A 22,856-nucleotide genomic window follows, 5' to 3' on the forward strand; every position below is an offset into this window, starting at 1 on the left:
GATCCTTAGAGAACTCCACTTCTCATATCTCTTTATTGTGAGAATAGTCTGCTTAATCCTATTCTCTGCTTCCCATTGTTTAACCAGTTACTTGATCCATAAGAGAACCTATCCTCTTATCCCATGACTCCTAAACTAACTTAGGAGTCTTTGGTGAGGGATTTTATCAAAAGCTATTTAAAAGTCTTCAGGATTGCCTCTATCCACATGCTGTGAAACACTCACAGAACTCTAAATGGTTAGACTTACCTTTGTGGAAGCCATGCTGGTGGGTCTTCATCAAAACTTGTTCTTCTATGCACCTGGTAATTTTATGCTTAATAATGCTTTCCAGGAAAAGATGGTAAGCTAACTGGCCTGCAATTTCCCAATTCCCCCAGATCCCTTTTTAAGTTTTATATTAGCCACTTTTCAGTCATTTTGTGTCGAAGCCAATCTTAGGAACAAGCAGAGCTTGGAAGATTACTTTTAAAAAGTAATAAATTACAGTTACAGTTACATGGCCCAAAAAGTAGTAATTACCATTACAACTACAATTGCTCTGAAAGTAACTGATTACTTTACTTTTCCTCCAAAGTAATGTTGGCGAGTGCGTGAATAGGTCAAACGTGGTTTGAATCCAAGAGCCGTTTAGAACAGGAATAAGACAGGCCAGGCAAGTTTCTTGTAAGAGTCTTTACTAGGCAAAGACATTAGACACAGCTCTCTCCATTGACATTTCTTCCCCCACTCTGAGTTCCTGCAAGTTTCCCACCTTATCACACTCTCAGCCAGCCACTGACCTTGATAGTCTGGCTCTCTGTTCTCACAGCTTAACCCTTCTGCTTCAGGTTTCTCTCTCTCTGCTAAAAAACCTTGTCTGTGAGTCTCACAACCTGAGTCACTGACCAACAGCCCCCACCTGAGACTTACAGACTACAAAACTTCATGTTACAATTATTACATTTCTACATTAACTTTTCATTACAATACATTTCAGTACATGGTTTGTGTTCTTACAGTTTCTATTTACAGTTCAGTTCAGTTCAGTTTCTCTTTATTCTTTATTTACACAAGTTTCACAGATTCATGTTTGTTCACTTTTATTTGACAATACATTTATTTCATTCTTCAACACAAAACTTCCACATTAGATCCATTGTTTCTTTATCTATTGGTCCCTCTTTTTCCCATTCTATTGGAATTTCATCTGTTTCATTATTCTGTTGTGTAACATTAAATGCAAATCTCTGAGGAGGTTGACCTTTCGTTTTTCTCTCTGATTTCCTGACATTATCTATTTCCATTTCTTCTTCACTCTCAATTTTACTCGGACCAGCACCACTAGTACTAGGCATTTCTGTATCATGTGTTGTTATGTCTTCACCTCTCAGTCTTTTAACAGTACGTTTGCCACTATGAATTAAATCTTTTAATGCAGTTTTTAATGGAATTTGCTGTCCAAAAGGAACATCAGCTGTTTCCTGTTTGCTTTCACAATCTAGGATTACTGTTTGACTGTCTCTCCAAGGTTTATCTATCACCTTTATGTTTCTGCTTAACACTACTTGTTGTTTCTCAGGCAACCAAACTCTATAATATGAATTCTGAAATCCCAAAATGCGTCCTGCCTGCGCTCTTGAGCCTAATTTACCATGTTTTCTTTGTTTTACTACATGTACCCAGCATTTTGCCCCAAAACGTTCTATGTGTTTCACCCTGGGTTTTCTTCCAGTCAGTTTCTCATAGGGAGACATGCCTATTGTTCTGTGCATTAGGCGGTTCTGAATATAAACAGTGTACAGAATACATTCACCCCAATAAGTGTTATTCATATCAGCATCTGCTAGCATTGCTCTCTTTTTTTTTTTTTTTTTTTTTTTTCAATAATTTTTATTCAGATTTTCATAAAACATACAAGACAAAATCATAAAACATTCAAAGACAAAAAACAAAATCAAAAATAGTTAAACAAAAAGAAAAAAAGAAAAAAAAAACAAAAATAAAAAATAAAGAGTAAAATATTGACTTCCCATTTGTCAAAGATCAAATCAGTTATAAGTCTATAATATATAACAATCCTGTCTCTTAAGTCATATTATAAAATCACTTTCCTCCAGTAGTTATCTTACTTAATCATCAAATCTCATAAACATTACTTTATTCTTTCCACAAAAAGTCAAAGAGAGGTTTCAATTCTTTAAGAAATATATCTATCAATTTTTTTTTCCAGATAAGCATATCGATTAATCCATCTCATTACTAATTATGATAATCTTATTGTCATAACCATAGTCAAAATAAACATTTCAATTAATCCATCACATCAGAATCTGTTAGGTTCAATAATTTCAGTAGCCATTGTTCTATTATCTCTATTAGTTCCATTTTCCATCTTCCATCTTCAGTAGTCTTGTTAAGTCCAGTAATTTCAATATCCAATCTTCCATTATCAGTATTCCATAATAATCTTGCTGTCAAAGCCATAGTCATATAGTAAGAGTCTGATGGGGATTACCTCTATCCCAAATATTTTCTTGCCATCCATTCTGAATAGGTTGCTGAAATACTGCTGTAAAATCATATCTCTGTTCTTTTTTTCAAAATACACTGGGTCATCTCTTAAAAGTTTTTCCATTGTCACATGGCTGCAGATAATTCCATAGATTTTCTCTATATTGGGCTCCATCACATCATTCCAGTCCAGAAGATTATCCATGCCATTGATAACTTTATCTCTAGAATCTTCATTCATTTCTTCAGAGATAACATTGAGTTCCAAACAATAGAATTTATTTCTAAAGTCCATAGACTCCAAATCTTGTTCCTGTTCCACGTTGGTTCCAATCTCCGGGATCTCCTCTCTCACAGGGACCCCTATTCCAGTCTCCAGGGTCGCCTCTCTCACAGGGACCCCTGTTCCAATCTCCGGGGTCTCCTCTCTCACAGGGACCCCTTCCAGGGTCACCTCTCTCACAGGGACCCTTATATCTTTAATCTCCTGCTTCATTTTACTCAATTCAATTTTCATTATCTCAATCTCATCCATTATTTTCTGAAACATAGTTATTTCCAGATTTTCAGCCACTTTCTTAATTGCCATTTTAAAAGAAAAATATAGGAAAACCACTTCTTATTTCAGCAACAATTGGGTTAATACTCCAAACTTGGTGACATCACAGTATAAACAGAGCAGACAGCCTTATCTCTCCAATAGTTAAGTAAACAAAATGCAGTTCCCAGGATCGAAACAATTAATGGCAATCGTCAAGAAACAGATTCGTCAAAATAAAATAGACCAAAAAGAGAGTAGTCTCAAAACAGTATAATATTTTTCAAAATAAAAATCTGGAATAGAAATCCCTCTTCTGTGTATATCTTTAGAATGCAAATCCAGGACAGCTTTTTGCAACAAAAACAGAGATAAGCTATTAATTAGTGCGTAGCAGAGAGAAGTTATGGCTCCCCAGTGAGATGTCAAAAACTGATCAATCTGGCAAATCTCTTTTAAACAGCAACAATTTAAGTCAAGTAAAAGAAAAATATAGAAAGAAGGGTGCTTGCCTGTTAATGCGTTCTCTCTTAGAAGATAAGGTGAACGTTCGCTTTATCAGATAGAGCTTGCTGTTAAAAATCCGTCCCACCTTCGTCGGCTGGACCTCGTCCCATAAATTAATGAGATCTGGTCGTCCCAACAAAAATAGGCTTTGAGGTTAATCTCTTCGTTTCTCCCTACCCGGGAGAAGTTTAATCAGTCAAAAAAAAAAAAGAAAAAACTGACTGATATATCTGAATAAGCTTCTTTTGAGGCAGGAGCCCGTCTCAAAAGCAGGCACAGGCTAAGTCACCCTTCCCGGAAGTCCAGCATCTGCTAGCATTGCTCTCAATGAATCCTGCAATGACCGGTTCCTCCTCTCTGCCGTTCCGTTGGAGGATGGGCTGAAGGGAGCAGTGAGACTTTGAATTATCCCCTTCTTTTCCAAATATGTTTGAAATGAATTACTGGTAAATTCACCACCTCTATCTGATCTGATATTTTTGATAACAACCCCATGTTGTGTTTCTGTTCTCTGTATGAATGCCTTTAATTTCTCTTCTGCATCACTTTTCTTTTTCAATAAGAACACATGTGTAAATCTGGAGAAATCATCCACAATCACTAAATAAAACCTTGCTCCACCTTTTGAGCACTGAAAAGGTCCAGCTAAATCCACATGTATGAGCTGATATGGGTCATTAGTCGTGCTTTCACAGCTCTTATTTACTGGATTCACAGTCATTTTTGTTTTATAGCATACTTCACACTCATCCACATGCTCACAGTGTGTTAACTTCAAATCTTGACTATATTTTGGGGTGTTTTGTATCTTTTGGAAATGGGCGTGTGCCAGCTTTCTGTGCCATTCATGGACACAATTATCATGTTTCTCTTTATTTACTGCTATCCAAGCACACATGTCTTTATCAAGCTTGCACTCAACCATAAACATATTATTCTGTAATTTCCCTTGCATGCATATTTCACCATCTTTTCTCACAAAACATCTATCCCCTTCAAATGTAACTTTGCAACCTATTTGAGCCAATTTTCTTACTGATAGAATGTTATATTTTAAACCAGAAATCAATAATACATCTGTTAAAATTCCCAAATTACCCATCTTCAGTGTGCCTGTTGCAATCGTGTCCTGAGTCGATCCGTCAGCCAGATAAAGCTTCTCCTGCGTCGGCTTTGAAGTGAAAAATAAACTAGAGTCTGTGATTAGGCAGACGCTCCACTGTCAAGAAGCCATTTAGAGTTAATCAGTTTATTGCTCTCCTTAGAAACAAAGTTCACGCTTGCTCTCTGACTTTCAAAGTCCCTGTAATTCCTCTTCTTTAAACAATGTCTCTGTATATGCCCACGTGATCCACAAAAATAACATATTTTAGTCTCTTCCCTGCTTCTTTGATTTTGGTGTTGTACAGACACAGTCTTAGTCTCTTTTAATTCTATTTTCTTATTCTCTTGCCTCCTATACCACTCTTGTTGAAGTTTCTGTTCCACAAAGTCCAAAGTCAGATTCCCATCAGGTTGGGTTTCAAGACTAGAGACCAGCACTTCCCATTTTTGATCCAATGAAGATAACAGGAGATAAACCATCTGTAAGTCATTATGATGCACGCCTCGATCTTGGAGCTCAGCATTTAATCTACGAAATTCAGCCAAATGCTCTTCCATAGTCACATCATCTGTAAAACGCATCTGATAAAGCTTCCGTGCTAAACACAGCCTGCTTCCCGCAGTTTGCTGTACATGCGCAGCTCTTAACTTTTCCCACATCTGATTAGCAGTCGGCTCATTACTCACCAGCAACAGTTGTGAATCTGATAGCCCCAGAGTAATAAAAGCCTTCGCTTTCTCGTCTTTCTTCAGCCATGCTGCTGAAGGAGCTGCCGGAGGGGTTTTTTCCATGACATCATTTAAATCCTCTTTAATCAGAACTGCTCTCATCCTCCACTTCCAGCTGGAGTAGTTTACAGCATTCAGCCTCTCCATCGGCATCCCGGAAGACAGATTTACAGCCATGTTGCCCACTCTTACTTGCCTCTCACTTGCGCTTTGTTTCTCTCTGCAACAACGCCACTTCACCGGCTCTCGAACCCGCTACCACGCCTGATAAGCTGGGCCCATAACCCCTGTTGTTGAGTGCGTGTGTAGGTCAAACGTGGTTTGAATCCAAGAGCCGTTTAGAACAGGAATAAGACAGGCCAGGCAAGTTTCTTGTAAGAGTCTTTACTAGGCAAAGACATTAGACACAGCTCTCTCCATTGACATTTCTTCCCCCACTCTGAGTTCCTGCAAGTTTCCCACCTTATCACACTCTCAGCCAGCCACTGACCTTGATAGTCTGGCTCTCTGTTCTCACAGCTTAACCCTTCTGCTTCAGGTTTCTCTCTCTCTGCTAAAAAACCTTGTCTGTGAGTCTCACAACCTGCGTCACTGACCAACAAGTAATCACTACAATTACATTTCAGTTACTTAAAAAAAATGCCTACAAGGTGCTGGCCTTGGCTGCTGCACATCTAAGTAGCCTAAAACAACATTAAAAATAAACAAACACATACAGAGGTAGTAGAATAATTATTTTTATTCATAAGATAGCAGTGGTGGTCTCTCCGCTGGTAAGGGTGGTGGGGAGGGAGGCTGAGGCCACTACTCAGATCTTTGCATGTCAAACCAAGTGCAACCCGCCCACTCAGCCAGCCAGCATAATCTCTCTCACTTAACCACCTCCCAGATCCTGCCCTGCCACCAACTAAGGGACACGCACTCAAGCAAACATTTTCCTCTGAGATGCAAAAAAGTTAAAATACTGCAAATGGAGCACAGTAGCCAGAGAGGGTGGTGGAGGCCACTTTGTGTGCCAAGTGCAAACACAGTATACACACACACACACACACACACACACAGACAGACAGACAGACACACACACACACACACGTTGTCATCTTTCACCTCCACAGTTCTTTGTCTCCATTCTGCTGCTGCCTCCTTCTCCTCCTTTATCCATGTTCTTGACCTCCAGATCCTTTTCCCCTCTACTCCATTCTTCATCACCACTATCCATTTTTTAAAATAATTGTTTTCTCCACTCCACCCTGTCTCACTCTCTGCCTCCTCCCTCGTCACCTCCTACCCATCCACAGAGCATGAGGAAAGAGCGACACTGCACAGAAGCCCAGTTTGAGGCACATGATTTTCATCCACAAATCAGAGAAGCAGAAGACTTCCCCTACTCCCCCCCCCAGTAATGCCCCAAAGTAATTCTGGAAATGTTACAATTACTCCACAAAAGTAGTAAAATTACTCCTAGTTCTATTACAATCAAAATGTAAAGGAATTACCCACTCGTTACTCAAAAAAAGTAATGAAACAAGTAATTCGTTACTTGTAACTAGTTACTTCCAAGCTCTGGGAACAAGTTACATATTTTTGTTAGATGATCAGCAATTTCACATTTGAGTTCTTTGAGAACACTTGGGTGGATGCCATCTGATCTGGAGATCTGTTCATTTTTAATATTCCAATAAGGCTCAGTTCCTGAGAAAGTTCAGGCACAGATCTGCCATACAACATCTGCAGTGGAGACAGATACAAACAATTCATTAAGCTTCTCTACAGTCAGCTTTTCCTCTTTCAGCAAACCTCTGACTCCCTTGTTGTCCAAACGTCCAACTGTCTTCATAGCAGATTTCCTACTTAGTATTTAAATAATGTTTTATTGTTGGTCTTAATATTTTTAGCAATATGCTTCTTGATTTTTTTTTTTTGGCAGCCCTTATTATCTGCTTGCATTTCTTCTGCCAAAGTTTGTGTTTTTGTTTGAACTCATTTTTTACCTTGATGCTTTGTCACTGGGGTTGCTTTGTCAACTGCGCCCCGCATCATTAGCTGGGATGTTTAATTTTAGTAACACTCAACGGTATTAAAGATAGTTGCAATTTCCATATTAAACTAGTTATCTTAAAACTTCTAACATGCTTATTTGGAAGCCCCATTAGTTTAACAGAACTTACTAAACTATGGCTGGTGTCTTAAGCATTGGTACTGGAAAATATTTTTTCTGGGCTTTATCAATAGGACAACTTGGAAGTGAATCCCATTGATAAAGTCCAGTAAAAATTATGACTTCAAATAAGTGTGATTTCAAATAATAAAAAGAGATGATATATTTGCCAAATCTGAGGTAGAACATTTTTTTGCTGGTATGAGGAGAAGCTGACTAAGGTATGCACATGTTCTGATCTCCCCCTTTTGACATATAGCAGGACGGTGCAGCCAGGGGAGGCAGAGCAAGGGTCAGTCAATGCATGACTGAGAGCACACTGATCATGACGGTAAAGACAATAGGAAATTATAGCATACCAGTTCCACAAATCAACCCTGAAGACGGAACTGATTATAAGACAAGAAGAGAATTTACTTACCTTATGAGAGGAGTGACACTAACTCTATGAATAGAGGAACAGAATGGTGAGGGGGTCTGTAACTAAAATGGTTCAGATCAACATAATGCTTGATACGTGTGGATGTCCTAATGAGTAGAAGAGTCCTGGACTTTCTTGTGGTGGAATAAAGCATTGGTCTTCAACTAGTGGGTTGGGAGCCACTACTGGGTGGATCACAATTAAGAAGTGAGTCCCCAAATGCATGTTTGGATTAAAGGTGGGTCCTCCGTCTGAAAAAGTTTAAGACTACTGGAATAAAGAACTCACCAGAACCCCTCAGTGATAGAGTGTTTGGGGACTAAGGGCACATTGAACCTAAACAAAACCCTTATCTCAAAGGGAAAACAGTAAGCCCTTTATCTCACAACTGGTTTTTTTAAGACAAGTTTTTTTATTACAGGGGATATTCACCAAAATCTGCAGAAATTGTCCTGCTATAATTTATATAGCTACCACAAGATGGCAGTACTCGGGTGTTTTGTTTTCATGCAATTCCATATTTATTATTAAAACATAGAAATCCAAAACACCAATATTAAGGAGCTATAAAAGAATACATAAAGCTAAAGCAACCTTCAATTAGTAGAATCTTTATGTATAATTGTAGTTGCTAGTAAATGCAGGAGGCCTGAAGTTATGCAGATTATTTAATCAACTGTTTTTGGGTACAGGGTGGCTGGGTGTTACTTCAGAACTGCCATCTAGGCCTAGAGTTTATGGAAGAACTTTTGGAAACAATGCTTACTGCTGATATTCCTGATGACACCTTCCGAGTTTGGATAACCACTGAACCACACGATAAGTTTCCAATTACTTTGCTACAGGTTAGTTCTAGTATATTCAAGCGAATTCAGATGAACTGTGACGATAAAACACATGGCTGAACTTAAATTAGAAAGGAGAAATCAGTTTTAATTAATAGCAGCTGAAGGGTATAACATGTTTGGTAACTTATAACTTGTTGCTATCTTGGGCTCATTGCAGGGATGTTAGGTTTGGGGATGTGAATTCATTCTTAATGGAATCAGACAAGCAATGGAATAAGTGAGAAGATGTGGGTATAGGATGCATTGAAGAAAACAGTCTGGCTTGGACCCAGAGTAGTTCTCCTGTGAACAGAGTACATGTCAAGAGACATTGCTTTATTCTCATAATCCAAGACAGCCTTGGAGCTGATAACAGATTCTTAGTCTGAGCCCTTCTGAATCTGGACACGTATGGAATGGGACAGGGAAGAATTGGTGTTGGAAAAGGGAATTCCCATTAATAGAAGGGGACAAGAGTAGGTAGAAGGATTTTTGTTGTTGCCATTTTATAACAATTTTAAGGTTTGGGTTGGGATTATAAGGACTGAAAAGATTAGGGGGTTTGGGGGGTTATTTTATATTTTATTTGTAGGAGTATTTATATATACTGACCTCTTGCAAAACATCAAGGAGGTGTACAGCAACGTGAAAATATTTTAAAGCAATACAAAACAATAATTAAAATGACTGGCTACTCAAAAACATTTTAAACAACTGCATAGGGCTGTTGGCATAAAAATATCTTCAGGAGACACCTAAAAGTCAAAAGTGAGGATGTTTTATGTTATGTTATAAAAGTGCCATGAGTCTGAAACAATATCTGTTTCATCATATGAAACTGCGGCAATGGTGTCTTGCTGTTCAGTCGCATGTCTATCATTTAAAGATTATTTACCAAAGCCAAAGTTGTGTTTGACTTTTGTTTGCATTAAATGGTTAATACAACATTTCATATACATATCTGCATTGAACTTTAGATTTAAAAACTATGTGGTTTTTTAATTTGTCCCTTTTGGGGTCAAATGAATAAATCCTTTTTTTTCCTTTATGTGTCAGACTTCAATAAAATTCACAAATGAACCACCACAGGGTGTCCGAGCAGGTTTGAAAAGAACATTTTCTGGTATAAATCAAGACTTACTTGATGTCAGCAATATGCCTATGTGGAAACCTCTTCTTTATACGGTAGCTTTCCTACACTCCACTGTTCAGGTACTATGAACATATTGTGCATTTTACTTTATGCCTGATATGATCTTCTCACTGGGATGTCTGAAACATAACCCTACATGCTTATTGCTGTATGCAAGCTGAATATTTCTAATGCAAAACGGAGGCCTGATATTGCACACTGAAGCATCTGTTTCCACTGTGTCCATAATAGGCCTCAAAAATCAGCAGTAATCTATGAGCATTTACTTTTGCTAGAAATACTGATAAACCACAGCAGCTTATAATACAAACAAAAGTGCTAGAAAAATAATTCTGCTTAAGCATGAAAACTAGTAAACTAAAAAAGAAAAGACAGTAATACAACTTCCCTGTGTTTCTTTTATGAATGGGCATCACCAAGTAAGATGACTCAAAGTCTCTGTGCTGAGTCTGAATGGAATTGGGAATGATCATTCTATACCAGCCTTTCCCAATCTTTGGGTCCCTAGATCAGCCTCAACCAGCATGGCCAATGGTCAGGAATTGTAAGTCCAGCAACATCTGGGGACCCAAAGGTTGGGAAAGGCTGTTCTGTGCCATTCTGGGCTTACAGGGTACACTGTATCTTGGGATTTTTCCTTTGATTTCCTGGTGTATTGAAGCTGTAGAAGGTGCATAATCCATATCAAGAAGCATTTGCCCATTTTCTATCAATATATCAATTTTACTGGGGAAATGCACATTAAAATATTTTGATCAGAAAATAGTATTAACCTGAAATGTCACTAATGGAAGTTATTAAACAGAAAAGTGATAATTAGTGGGGAAAGCAATGTTAATAAATAAACCACACTACTTACTGCATCTATTGTCTTTTTTAAAGGAAAGACGCAAATTTGGTCCTTTGGGCTGGAATATTCCATATGAATTCAACTCAGCAGACTTCACAGCGAGTGTTCAGTTTATACAAAATCATTTGGATGAATGCGACATTAAGAAAGTGAGTATCCATATGTCATATTGTTGTTTCTTCTTTGTATATATATAATGGTCATTTTATCTAAGATTGGATACAAGCTTCAAGGATTCATACTGCTTGCCTCAAAAAAGAGACAAGCATCAGAGCCTCACATTTTTCATCCAGCCTAGAGAATTCTCAGTTTACCCCTCTCCCACCCCATCACTCATCCCCTGGTCTCAAATGACAGCTAGTGTGGCCGGGAGAGCTCATGCAAATCATTTGCAATATGGCTTTTCTTGATAGTGTGAAGCTATCATTTGCAGAAGTTTACAGGGAGAGGCTTAGAAAGACTGAGATCAGGGTTAAAGACTGGATTTGCTTTGCTAATACTAGCAATTCTTACATGAACTTTAATTAATTGTGCATTTATATTTTCCCTTCCTCAACTATGAACAGCATTTTAAGTTTAAAAAATCAGGCTTCAGCCATTTTCCTCAGAGCTCAGTCGAGCCTTCTTTTCCTCCTTTCTCACCTGGACTGGTATGCATCTGAGCATGTATTGCACCTCAACAGCTATTACTGAGAACAGGAAGCCTGTTGGTAGCTCCCATATAGACATTCAGTCCTCCCTCTCTTCCTTAGGGCCACATACTCAATGTAGTAGGCCAAGGCCCTGAACGCAGGGAGAGAGGAATGGCTAGGAATTTATATGGGAAGCACACCTGGGTCTCCTGATGAAGTAATGGCCCATGTACTGTGATGAACACATACCATATACATGTAGCAGCCAGAGGGAAGTAAAGAGGGCCTCTATAAGTTCTGTGTTGATGTCTTTGTGTGCACAGATGCATCTGCAAGGTAATTTATTATACCCACAGTTACTATTGCTTAAAGAACAAAGAACTGCAATCTGTACTTTGGGGTAACCAACATATTACATGGTACAAAACAGGTAAGAACATAAGAACATAAGAAGAGCCTGCTGGATCAGGCCAGTGGCCCATCTAGTCCAGCATCCTGTTCTCACAGTGGCCAACCAGGTGCCTGGGGGAAGCCCGCAAGCAGGACCCGAGTGCAAGAACACTCTCCCCTCCTGAGGCTTCCGGCAACTGGTTTTCAGAAGCATGCTGCCTCTGACTAGGGTGGCAGAGCACAGCCATCATGGCTAGTAGCCATTGATAGCCCTGTCCTCCATGAATTTGTCTAATCTTCTTTTAAAGCCATCCAAGCTGGTGGCCATTACTGCATCTTGTGGGAGCAAATTCCATAGTTTAACTATGCGCTGAGTAAAGAAGTACTTCCTTTTGTCTGTCCTGAATCTTCCAACATTCAGCTTCTTTGAATGTCCACGAGTTCTAGTATTATGAGAGAGGGAGAAGAACTTTTGTCTATCCACTTTCTCAATGCCATGCATAATTTTATACACTTCTATCATGTCTCCTCTGACCCGCCTTTTCTCTAAACTAAAAAGCCCCAAATGCTGCAACCTTTCCTCGTAAGGGAGTCGCTCCATCCCCTTGATCATTCTGGTTGCCCTCTTCTGAACCTTTTCCAACTCTAGAATATCCTTTTTGAGATGAGGCGACCAGAACTGTACACAGTATTCCAAATGCGGCCGCACCATAGATTTATACAACGGCATTATGATATCGGCTGTTTTATTTTCAATACCTTTCCTAATTATTGCTAGCATGGAATTTGCCTTTTTCACAGCTGCCGCACACTGGGTCGACATTTTCATCGTGCTGTCCACTACAACCCCGAGGTCTCTCTCCTGGTCGGTCACCGCCAGTTCAGACCCCATGAGCGTATATGTGAAATTAAGATTGTTTGCTCCAATATGCATAATTTTACACTTGTTTATATTGAATTGCATTTGCCATTTTTCTGCCCATTCACTCAGTTTGGAGAGATCTTTTTGGAGCTCTTCGCAATCCCTTTTTGTTTTAACAACCCTGAACAATTTAGTGTCGTCAGCAAACTTGGCCACTTCACTGCTCACTCCTAATTCTAGGTCATTAATGAACAAGTTGAAAAGTACAGGTCCCAATACCGATCCTTGAGGGACTCCACTTTCTACAGCCCTCCATTGGGAGAACTGTCCATTTATTCCTACTCTCTGCTTTCTGCTTCTTAACCAATTCCTTATCCACAAGAGGACCTCTCCTCTTATTCCATGACTGCTAAGCTTCCTCAGAAGCCTTTGGTGAGGTACCTTGTCAAACGCTTTTTGAAAGTCTAAGTACGCTATGTCCACTGGATCACCTCTATCTATATGCTTGTTGACACTCTCAAAGAATTCTAATAGGTTACTGAGACAGGACTTTCCCTTGCAGAAGCCATGCTGGCTCTGCTTCAGCAAGGCTTGTTCTTCTATGTGCTTAGTTAATCTAGCTTTAATAATACTTTCTACCAGTTTTCCAGGGACAGAAGTTAAGCTAACTGGCCTGTAATTTCCGGGATCCCCTCTGGATCCCTTTTTGAAGATTGGCGTTATATTTGCCACTTTCCAGTCCTCAGGCACGGAGGAGGACCCAAGGGACAAGTTACATATTCTAGTTAGCAGATCAGCAATTTCACCTTTGAGTTCTTTGAGAACTCTCGGGTGGATGCCATCCGGGCCCGGTGATTTGTCAGTTTTTCTATTGTCCATTAAGCTTAGAACTTCCTCTCTCGTTACCACTATTTGTCTTAGTTCCTCAGAATCCCTTCCTGCAAATGTTAGTTCAGGTTCAGGGATCTGCCCTATATCTTCCACTGTGAAGACAGATGCAAAGAATTTATTTAGCTTCTCTGCAATCTCCTTATCGTTCTTTAGTACACCTTTGACTCCCTTATCATCCAAGGGTCCAATTGTCTCCCTAGATGGTCTCCTGCTTTGAATGTATTTATAGAATTTTTTGTTGTTGGTTTTTATGTTCTTAGCAATGTGCTCCTCAAATTCTTTTTTAGCATCCCTTATTGTCTTCTTGCATTTCTTTTGCCAGAGTTTGTGTTCTTTTTTATTTTCTTCATTCGGACAAGACTTCCATTTTCTGAAGGAAGACTTTTTGCCTCTAAGAGCTTCCTTGACTTTGCTCGTTAACCATGCTGGCATCTTCTTGGCCCTGGCGGTACCTTTTCTGATCTGCGGTATGCACTCCAGTTGAGCTTCTAATATAGTGTTTTTAAACAACTTCCAAGCATTTTCGAGTGATGTGACCCTCTGGACTTTGTTTTTCAGCTTTCTTTTTACCAATCCCCTCATTTTTGTGAACTTTCCTCTTTTGAAGTCAAATGTGACCGTGTTGGATTTTCTTGGCAATTGGCCAGTTACATGTATGTTTAATTTAATAGCACTGTGGTCACTGCTCCCAATTGGTTCAACAACACTTACATCTCGCACCAGGTCCCGGTCCCCACTGAGGATTAAGTCCAGGGTTGCCGTCCCTCTGGTCGGTTCCATGACCAACTGGTCTAGGGAATAGTCATTTAGAATATCTAGAAACTTTGCTTCTTTGTCATGACTGGAACACATATGCAGCCAGTCTATGTCCGGGGAGTTGAAGTCACCCATTACTACCACATTTCCTAGTTTGGATGCTTCCTCAATTTCATATCTCATCTCAAGGTCTCCCTGAGCATTTTGATCAGGGGGACGATAGATCGTTCCCAGTATTAAGTCCCTCCTGGGGCACGGTATCACCACCCACAACGATTCTGTGGAGGAGTCTGCCTCTTTTGGGGTTTCGAGCTTGCTGGATTCAATGCCTTCTTTCACGTATAGAGCGTATAGAGTGTATTACTTTCAGTTAATAGTCTACAACCATTCTGGCAAAGAGGGCTTTTGAACTACATATGATAAATGTTGAAAATAGCCTCTTCACTATTAATTTTTCAACTCTCTGGAATGATCAAAGGCTAGAAAATTGATTAAAAATCTAGATTTCCTAATTTTAGGTCAAATGGTCTTGTTTTTGTTTGCTTTTTGATTTTAGAAACTTTGTAGAGCAATATTGTCTGGAGTAACCAGTTATACTTGACATTTGCGATTTTGATCTTTGGGGCCAAATGTCAAGAGTTACATAGGCCCACAAATGATCCTTGAGCACAACAGGCATCTCTGCATCAAAATACAACTTGTAACTAAATACTTGGATTTCTAAAATTGGCTGTTTTTTTCTCTAGGGAATATCTTGGAGCACAGTCCGGTACATGATCGGAGAAGTACAGTATGGAGGCAGAGTCACTGATGATTATGATAAGCGTCTTCTTAACTGCTTTGCAAGGGTACAGAAATGTGAAAAAATAGTTCTTAACCATAACCAGACTTCAACTGAAAAATGATTCATTTTCAGTTGAACTAAATTATTTTTTAAACTGTTAAAAAAAATCCTGACATTGTACTAGGACATTCACAGTAAGAAGTCGGTCATCTGGAAAGAAAGACCTATTTAATTTATGACTTTGTATTTCTCCTAAAATTAATATATTAAAAGTTGTGGGTAAACCGATCAGCATAACCTTTTCCCATTGCTTTTTTTTTTTAAGTAGGAGACTTTCAGTTCCTTATATAATAAGCTAAATGCCAATGCATTTGTTGAGTAGACTTTGGGGTGTTGGTTGGTGTACATTGTTAAGATGACCCCGGAGTTCAACAGAGACCAGGACACTGAGTCAAAGGCTACAGTGTTACTGGCTAAGGAGCTAGAGCATGTTCCTTGCTTTGAGCCTGTTACTGGTGATCAGAGGACTATTGAACCTAAGGCTGGCAGGCAGGATCTCACTCAACAAATCCCACAGCACCATGACTCGTAGAACTTGTGCCAGGACCCTCCCGAGCACCTTGTCCTGAGTGTGAGGAACCAAGTGCCTCCCACAGTACCTCATCAGTACAACAATGCAGGAAAAGCACCAGGTGGGAAGTCATGGAACATAAGAGAAGTGCCCATCTTTAGGCTAGAGAGTTGGCTCATTAAGAGATGCTAGGTATCTAAAGAGGGATGGGAAAGTGGACTTGAGGCAGAGGCTCAAAAGCCTCAGCTCACTTTCAACCTTTATCAGAGAAAAGGGCTTACTAGGAGTTCTCCATGGTGCTGCAACAACCAAGCTGCCTTGCTCTGAGCTCTTCCACAGGATCAGGACAGGTGCTCTTTCTCAACATGAAATGGCTGCTGCTTTCTATCCTTGTCTTCCCCACTCCCAACAATCCAGCTCCTCATTCTTGCTGACCATAAGTTTCAACCTTTTTTTCTATTTTGTACAGGTCTGGTTCAGTGAGAAGATGTTTGAGAGCACATTCTGTTTTTACATTGGATATAAAATCCCTGTGTGCAAAACTCTGGATCAGTATCATGAATATATTTCAACTCTCCCTGCCATGGACAGCCCAGAAGTCTTTGGTCTTCATCCTAATGCAGATATTACGTAAGTAGGTCTAGCAAAGATGGAAATCTTCAGGTTTCAAATAAAAGTTTCACATTATTTTTAATTATTCAGAGAAACAAACTATACTTAATGGGAAATTTCCAATATTTATATGTACCAAAACATTTAAGAAAGCCTTTCTGGACTTCTTCAAGATTAAGGATGAGATCCAGCATCACACCAGCAGATGAAACAGAATTTTCCATCCTTCACTCCCCTCTGAAGCCTTCGACATCCCCATTTGCTCCAGAGGGTCTTCTAACCCTCTGGAATAGATTTGGAGTATGTGGGAGGGAGGCTACAGGAGGTAGGAAATTGAAAGTAAGTCCCATTTGGACAAGAGGATGTCCATTGTACAAGTGGGATACCACAACTGAATATCACCCTAACCGTCTAACACTTTTTAAGTGATTATGATACTTTTCATCATTTTTAAAATGTGATTATGCTTTGAAGTGAGACAAGTTTTCCCAAATAATTTTAGTAGCAGTTTTGTTCCCACCCAATTGTACTAAATGGTTGTTGTTGTTATGTGCCTTCAAGTCGATCACTATGAATCAGTGACCTCCAAAAGCTGTTAGAATTTAATGATAGAATTTCAATGTTACCTAACAACTAATTGCATTTTAAATATTATCTTTTACTGAGTCACTTTTCACCCTTAAATACATAACAGGTTGGTTGTTATTTTCTGCTTCAAATACTACCTGATCTACTACAGCATATAATCAGTCATTGTCATGTTTTATTTGCTTTTCTGTGATTCCTATGATTCAGTTATGAATTATGTTTTTAATAATATGTCACACTTAGCATTTCTGTGATTGTTAAAATCTGATCAAATGTTTCATCTGCATTATTACCAATCTTTAAACACTCAGTTCTTCAATTTGGTATTCACTTGAGACTTTGATAAATTTTACTGTACAGGGCAGTCTATTTCTTATATTATGAAATACAGAAGTACATTCTCAGGGGAGATGCCCATATATGAAGATTCACTCTTAAAGAGATACAGCTTTGACATTTAGTATTGTATTACCACACCTATTATCATTTTGATATTTCATTATATTCAGGCATAAATATGCCTCCTGCAATTATATACGTGTCTTTCAAACGTAATGGGGAAAGTAGATATGAAGAGGCTGAAGGAGTATAAGTTGCCTGGGTTGTGGTACACCAAATGCTGCTCTCATGTGCTCCCAACATGTGGGGCTTGTGCAGGAGCAGTATTTTGTGGATCATGCCCATATGTAGTCATTCATTCATTCATTCATTAGCCATCACTCATGGCCGAGTAAGATTGTCTTCCAAGATAAGGTCTTTAATGGTGGGTCCGTAAGTGACTGTGGAGGCCAATTCTAGATCCACACAGCCTCCCACAGTGAGAACGTAGGTTTCCAGATGGAAGACAGTTGCGATGAGGATTTGCTTGACGTGCTTTCCGCTTATCTCATTTGTCCCTTTTGCCCTGTACTCGTGCTTCTTCAAAGTCCATAGCACCTTTGATAATAGCCAACCTCCAAGTGGGACACTCATGGGCCAAAGCTTCCCAGGTTTTGATACTCATGTTAAATTTTTGTAGATTTGCTTTGAGAACATCTTTAAACCTCTTTTGCTGTCCACTGGTATTCCATTTTCCATCCTTAAGTTGAGAATAAAGTAGCTGCTTTGGAAGATGGTGATCAGGCATTTGAACAACATGGCCAGTCTAGTGAAGTTGATGGTGAAGGATATTGTTTCAACACTGGTAGTTGCTTCTTTCAAAACGCTAACATTAGTCCGTCTGTCTTCCCAAGTAATTTGCAGATTTTCCGGAGGAAGCATTGGTGGAATCTTCCAAGAAGTTGGGAGTGGCATTTATAAATGGTCCATGTTTCACAGGCGTACAGTAAGGTCGGTAGTACAATGGCTTTGTAAATAAGCATTTTGGTCTCCCTGCGGATATCCCAATCCTTGAACACTCTACGGTTCATTCGGGAGAATGCAGCACGCGCAGAACTCAGACGATGTTGAATTTCAGTGTCGATGTCAGCTTTTTCAGAGAGATGGCCTCCAAGATAGGGAAAGTGATCAACATCGCACCATTAAGCTGGATTGATGGTGCTACAGAGACTAGTTCGCACCTGTTGATGAATTACTTTGGTTTTTTTTATATTAAGCGAGAGCCCAAGCTTTCCATATGCTTCTGCAAAGACATTTAGGATAGTTTGAAGATCTTTTTCTGAATGTGCGGAGACTACATTATCGGCATATTGAAGTTCTGCAACAGATGTTGACATTACCTTACTTTTTGCTTTCAGCCAACTGAGATTAAAAAGCTTTCCATCTGTTCGATATATGATTTCCATGCCAGTAGGAAGTTTCCCTTCAATAAGGTGTAGAATCATAGCAATGAAGATAGCAAATAAGGTCAGAGAAATGGCACATCCCTGTTTTACACCTGATCCAACTCTGAATGGATTGCTCTGAAAGCCATTGTTATACAAAATTGTCACTGTTGTGTTGTCATGAAGGAGTCGCAAAATATTCACACATTTATCAGGGCATCCAATTGTCAGAAGGATGGTCCAGAGAGCGGTTTGATTCACAGTTTCCAAAGCCTTAGTCAGATCAATAAGTGCCATATATAAAGGTTGATTCTGCTCCCAGCATTTTTGTTGAGGCTGTCATGCAGTGAAGATCATGTCCACTGTCCCCCTGGAAGGGTGGAAACCATTTTGGGATTTGGGAAGTATATCTTCTGAGATAAGTAGGAGGTGATTTGCAAGGATCCTTGCAAGGATTTTACCTGCGGTAGCAAGAAAAGAGATGCCTCGATAGTTCCCACAATCTGTTCTATCACCCTTCTTAAAAAGAGTGATAATTATGGCATACCTAAAGTGTTCTGGGATCTCCTCCCTCATCCAGATTTTTTTGATGAGTTTATGAAGTTGTTGTATAAGTTCAGGCCCACCTTCTTTAAAGACTTCAGCAGGAATCCAATCAGGACCACTAGCTTTGTTATTCTTCATTTGATTACTGGTTTTATTGACTTCATCCAAATTAGTGGATACTGCAAGCTCGTCTCTAGTTTGTTGTTGTAGAATTTGTGAGAACACCTCATCAGCCACTATAGAGTTATGATTAAGGAGGTAGTGGTAATGCTTTTTCCAATGCAGTGCAATAGACTCTTTATTATCCTTAAGATGTTTGGTACCATCCATTGAACATAAGGGATTTGTACTGTAATTTGTTGATCCATAGATGACCTTTGTGGCATTAAAAAAGCCCCATGTGCATCTGCAAAATGCTGGATTTCTTGAGCTTTCTTTATCCACCAGGCGTTCTTAAGTTCTCTAGTAATTCTTTGGACCTCAGCCTTTGCACTGGCATAGATTTTTTTCTTAGCAGCACAGTTAATGTCTTTCTGCCATATCTGGAAGGCTTTCCTTTTCTTGTCAATGATATGTTCAATCTCACTATCATTCTCATCAAACTAATCCTGATGTTTCTTAGTTTGGTATCCAATAGTTTTTTCACATGCTGCAATAATGGAAGTCTTCAATTTAATCCAGTGCTCCTTGAAGTTTTTAGGGAGTTCTGTAGGTAGATGTTTCTTGAGAGTTGTTGGATAGCAGACTCGATTAATAGGATCTTGAAGGGCGTGGATGTTCATTTTACACCTTGGTTTTCTTCCTTGGAGCCTACGTTAAAGAACAATATTAATGGCCATGCAGTGGTTCTTAACTTTTTCCACTGCCAGCACCCCTTGGATTTCCAAAATATGCTCTTGCACCCCCTGAAAAAAAAGTTCATTTTTCATTTTTATTTTATTTTAATGTGTGTTTTAGCCTAACTTAGCTATGATAAATGACAGTTTTCTAAAATCTTTGGTTGTATAGTTACTGCCTCGTACCCCTAGAAAAAGTGTCTCGCACCCCCGGGGGTGCGTGCACCCCAGGTTAAGAACCACTGCCATAGTGCATCAAATTAATCGGTGATCTGTCCAGCAATCATCAGCACTCGTGATGGCCCTAGTGAGGAGTACATCACGATAATCTCTGGCACAGACAATTACATAGTCCAGGAGAAGCCAGTGTTTTGACCGAGGGTGCTTCCATGATGTTTTAAGTTTTTTTTCCTAGTGAAAGAGTGTGTTTGTAATAACAAGATTATGCTCTGCACATTTAGTCAGAAGTAGAATTCCATTCAGGTTACTATTGCCAACTCCTTCTTTCCCAATGGTTTCTGGCCATAAATCAAAATCATGCCCAACTCTTGCATTGAAATCGCCTAGGAGGATAATTTTATCCTCCTTAGGTATCTCTGATACAATGGTGTCCAGCTGGATATTAAATTTTTCCTTGATGTCTTCATCAGTATCTAATGTTGGTACATAAGCACTTAGAATAGTTGCCTGTTGGTTTTTGATGCGTTTTAATTGGACAGTTGAGAGTCGTTCATTAATGCCAATAGGAACTTCTGACAAGGCTTCATGAGATTATTTTTAATAGGAAAACCTACTCCATGTATTCGTTGTTCTTGTTCAGGCAGCCCTTTCCAGAAGAAATTCCTTCAATTGTCCTTCTCCTGCTCTTCGAGTTTCTTGGAAGTGCTGCTATGTCAATATTAAAACATCTCAATTCCCTTGCGATGATGGCAGTCCTGCGTTCAGGACATTCACTATTTGTATTGTCCAGCAATGTCCGTTTATTCCATGTTCTAAAATTCAATTGTCTTTTGCAACTGCTAAGTGGTGACTCCGCTTGATGCGGTAATCCAGTCAGGGAGAGAAATGAGGCAGACTATGCTTAGGGCACCTTTTCTAGCCCCCTCCCCATACGGGGTGAGCAGAATGGATCCTGAATAGGACTGCTCAGTCGTGGATATAGCTGCTGAACTACTCAACCACTTCGGTCCTTGATCCAGGATGACTGAGTCTGTATTCATTGCCCATGTGCTGGTCCATGACTAGGGGCTTCCAGATTTCACAGTTCTGCCCCCGTCACCATTTGCCGATTGCCATGGGACTTTTGTTTTGTTTTGGTTGGAAGACTCCTGTGAGCAAATTTGTTTTATGTGGGGAGATCGGCACACAATGATCAACACACAATCTTGACAGAAAAAGGCTTTGATCCAATGGCATGGATACCATGATGATTGGATCTACTGCAGCCTTTGTCCGCCTTCACAACCGTTGTAACATACACATTGTTATCCTCCGCCTGTTATGCCACTGAGGACGTTCTTGGATCATTCTTTGTCTGGTTCCTCTCCCTTGACCTTATCACATGGGTGATGCTACTGGGAGTACATGACTCCCAATGGCATCGCTCATAGGGTTCATTGGAACATGCAAGCCCACTCATCACCACAAGGTGATGATCCTGGGTTGTGCTACACCAAATGCTGCTGTCATGTGCTCCCAACATGTGGGGCTTGTGCAGGAGCTGTATTTTGTGGATCATGCCCATATGTAGTACCTACTGCTGCCACACTTGGAATGCAAGGGAAACTATTGCTGGAGCAGATGTATTTGTTTGTATATTGCTTTATGAGCTGGGATTATCACTCACCATGGACATCTTATTTAACCTAGCCATCGAATAGCTTTGAAAGAGCTATGTGTGAAGAAGAAACTAAGTGGCATTTTAGGTACTGAGTTGTTAGTGTGTTACTGCTCTGGGAATGTACAGAAACTTTGGATTTTTACCCTTACCTCTTTTCTCTACTAAAATTTTTATGCTTTAAAGTTTAAATCCCAAAATTGCAGGCATCGTTGGAAAAACAATTTGGAGCAGTAAGATCTTCCTAAGTTTCCCTGCTTCTGCATGTTTTCAAAGTGATACTCAATTTATATACAATGCATGTGTCTGTTACCTGCAGACTTTGAAAAAGCACTTACCTGCTTGGAAACCATCAAAACATTTGGAACTGCTGAGGACCACTCTGAAACTTGTTTTAAATCAGGGATGGTGAACATCTATATTTGGGGGGGGGGTTCCTTTGTTCTCTGGACACTAATCAAGGGCCCTGAATCCAATTCCTCATTAATGGTTGAAAATGGAAATGGACTGCCTTCAGGTCGATCCCGACTTATGCTGACCCTATGAATAGGGTTTTCATGGTAAGTGGTGTTCAGAGGGGGTTTACCATTGCCTCCCTCTGAGGCTAGTCCTCTCCAGCTGGCTAGGGCCTGCTCAGCTTGCCACAGCTGTACAAGCCAGCCCCTTCCTTGTCCGCAACTGCCAGCTGGGGGGGGCAACTGGGCTCCTTGTGACTATGCAGCTTGCCCACGGCTGCACAGGTGGCAGGGCACATAACCCCTGAGCCACTCACTGTGGGGGTGATCTTTAGCTGGCCCTTTACACCCAGGAGACACAAGCGGGGATTTGAACTCACAGACTCTGGACTCCCAGCCAGGCTCTCCTACCCACTGCGCTAAACCAGCTGTTAGGCTCTATAATAAAGTTTGCTTCATCTAGCACAGAGCTGGGGAAACTGTGGCCCTCCAGGTCTTGTTGAACTCCAACTCCCATAATCTCTTACCATTGGCCATGCTGGCTGGGATTGAT

General features: G+C 40.0%; 1 protein-coding gene across 1 annotated transcript in view; it reads left to right on the top strand.

Moving 5' to 3' along the window:
- DNAH8 (dynein axonemal heavy chain 8) overlaps window positions 1-22,856 on the top strand; it is a 338,579-nt gene that overhangs the window by 305,827 nt on the left and 9,896 nt on the right. The window contains exons 84-88 of the mRNA XM_061624897.1: window positions 8,643-8,795; window positions 9,834-9,989; window positions 10,813-10,929; window positions 15,058-15,159; window positions 16,136-16,296. Of these exons, the coding sequence (XP_061480881.1) occupies window positions 8,643-8,795; window positions 9,834-9,989; window positions 10,813-10,929; window positions 15,058-15,159; window positions 16,136-16,296 (689 nt within the window). The remainder of the gene's footprint in view (window positions 1-8,642; window positions 8,796-9,833; window positions 9,990-10,812; window positions 10,930-15,057; window positions 15,160-16,135; window positions 16,297-22,856) is intronic.

The sequence above is a fragment of the Rhineura floridana genome, chromosome 4 (genome assembly GCF_030035675.1).
Source record: "Rhineura floridana isolate rRhiFlo1 chromosome 4, rRhiFlo1.hap2, whole genome shotgun sequence".
In the NCBI taxonomy this organism is placed as follows: domain Eukaryota; kingdom Metazoa; phylum Chordata; class Lepidosauria; order Squamata; family Rhineuridae; genus Rhineura; species Rhineura floridana.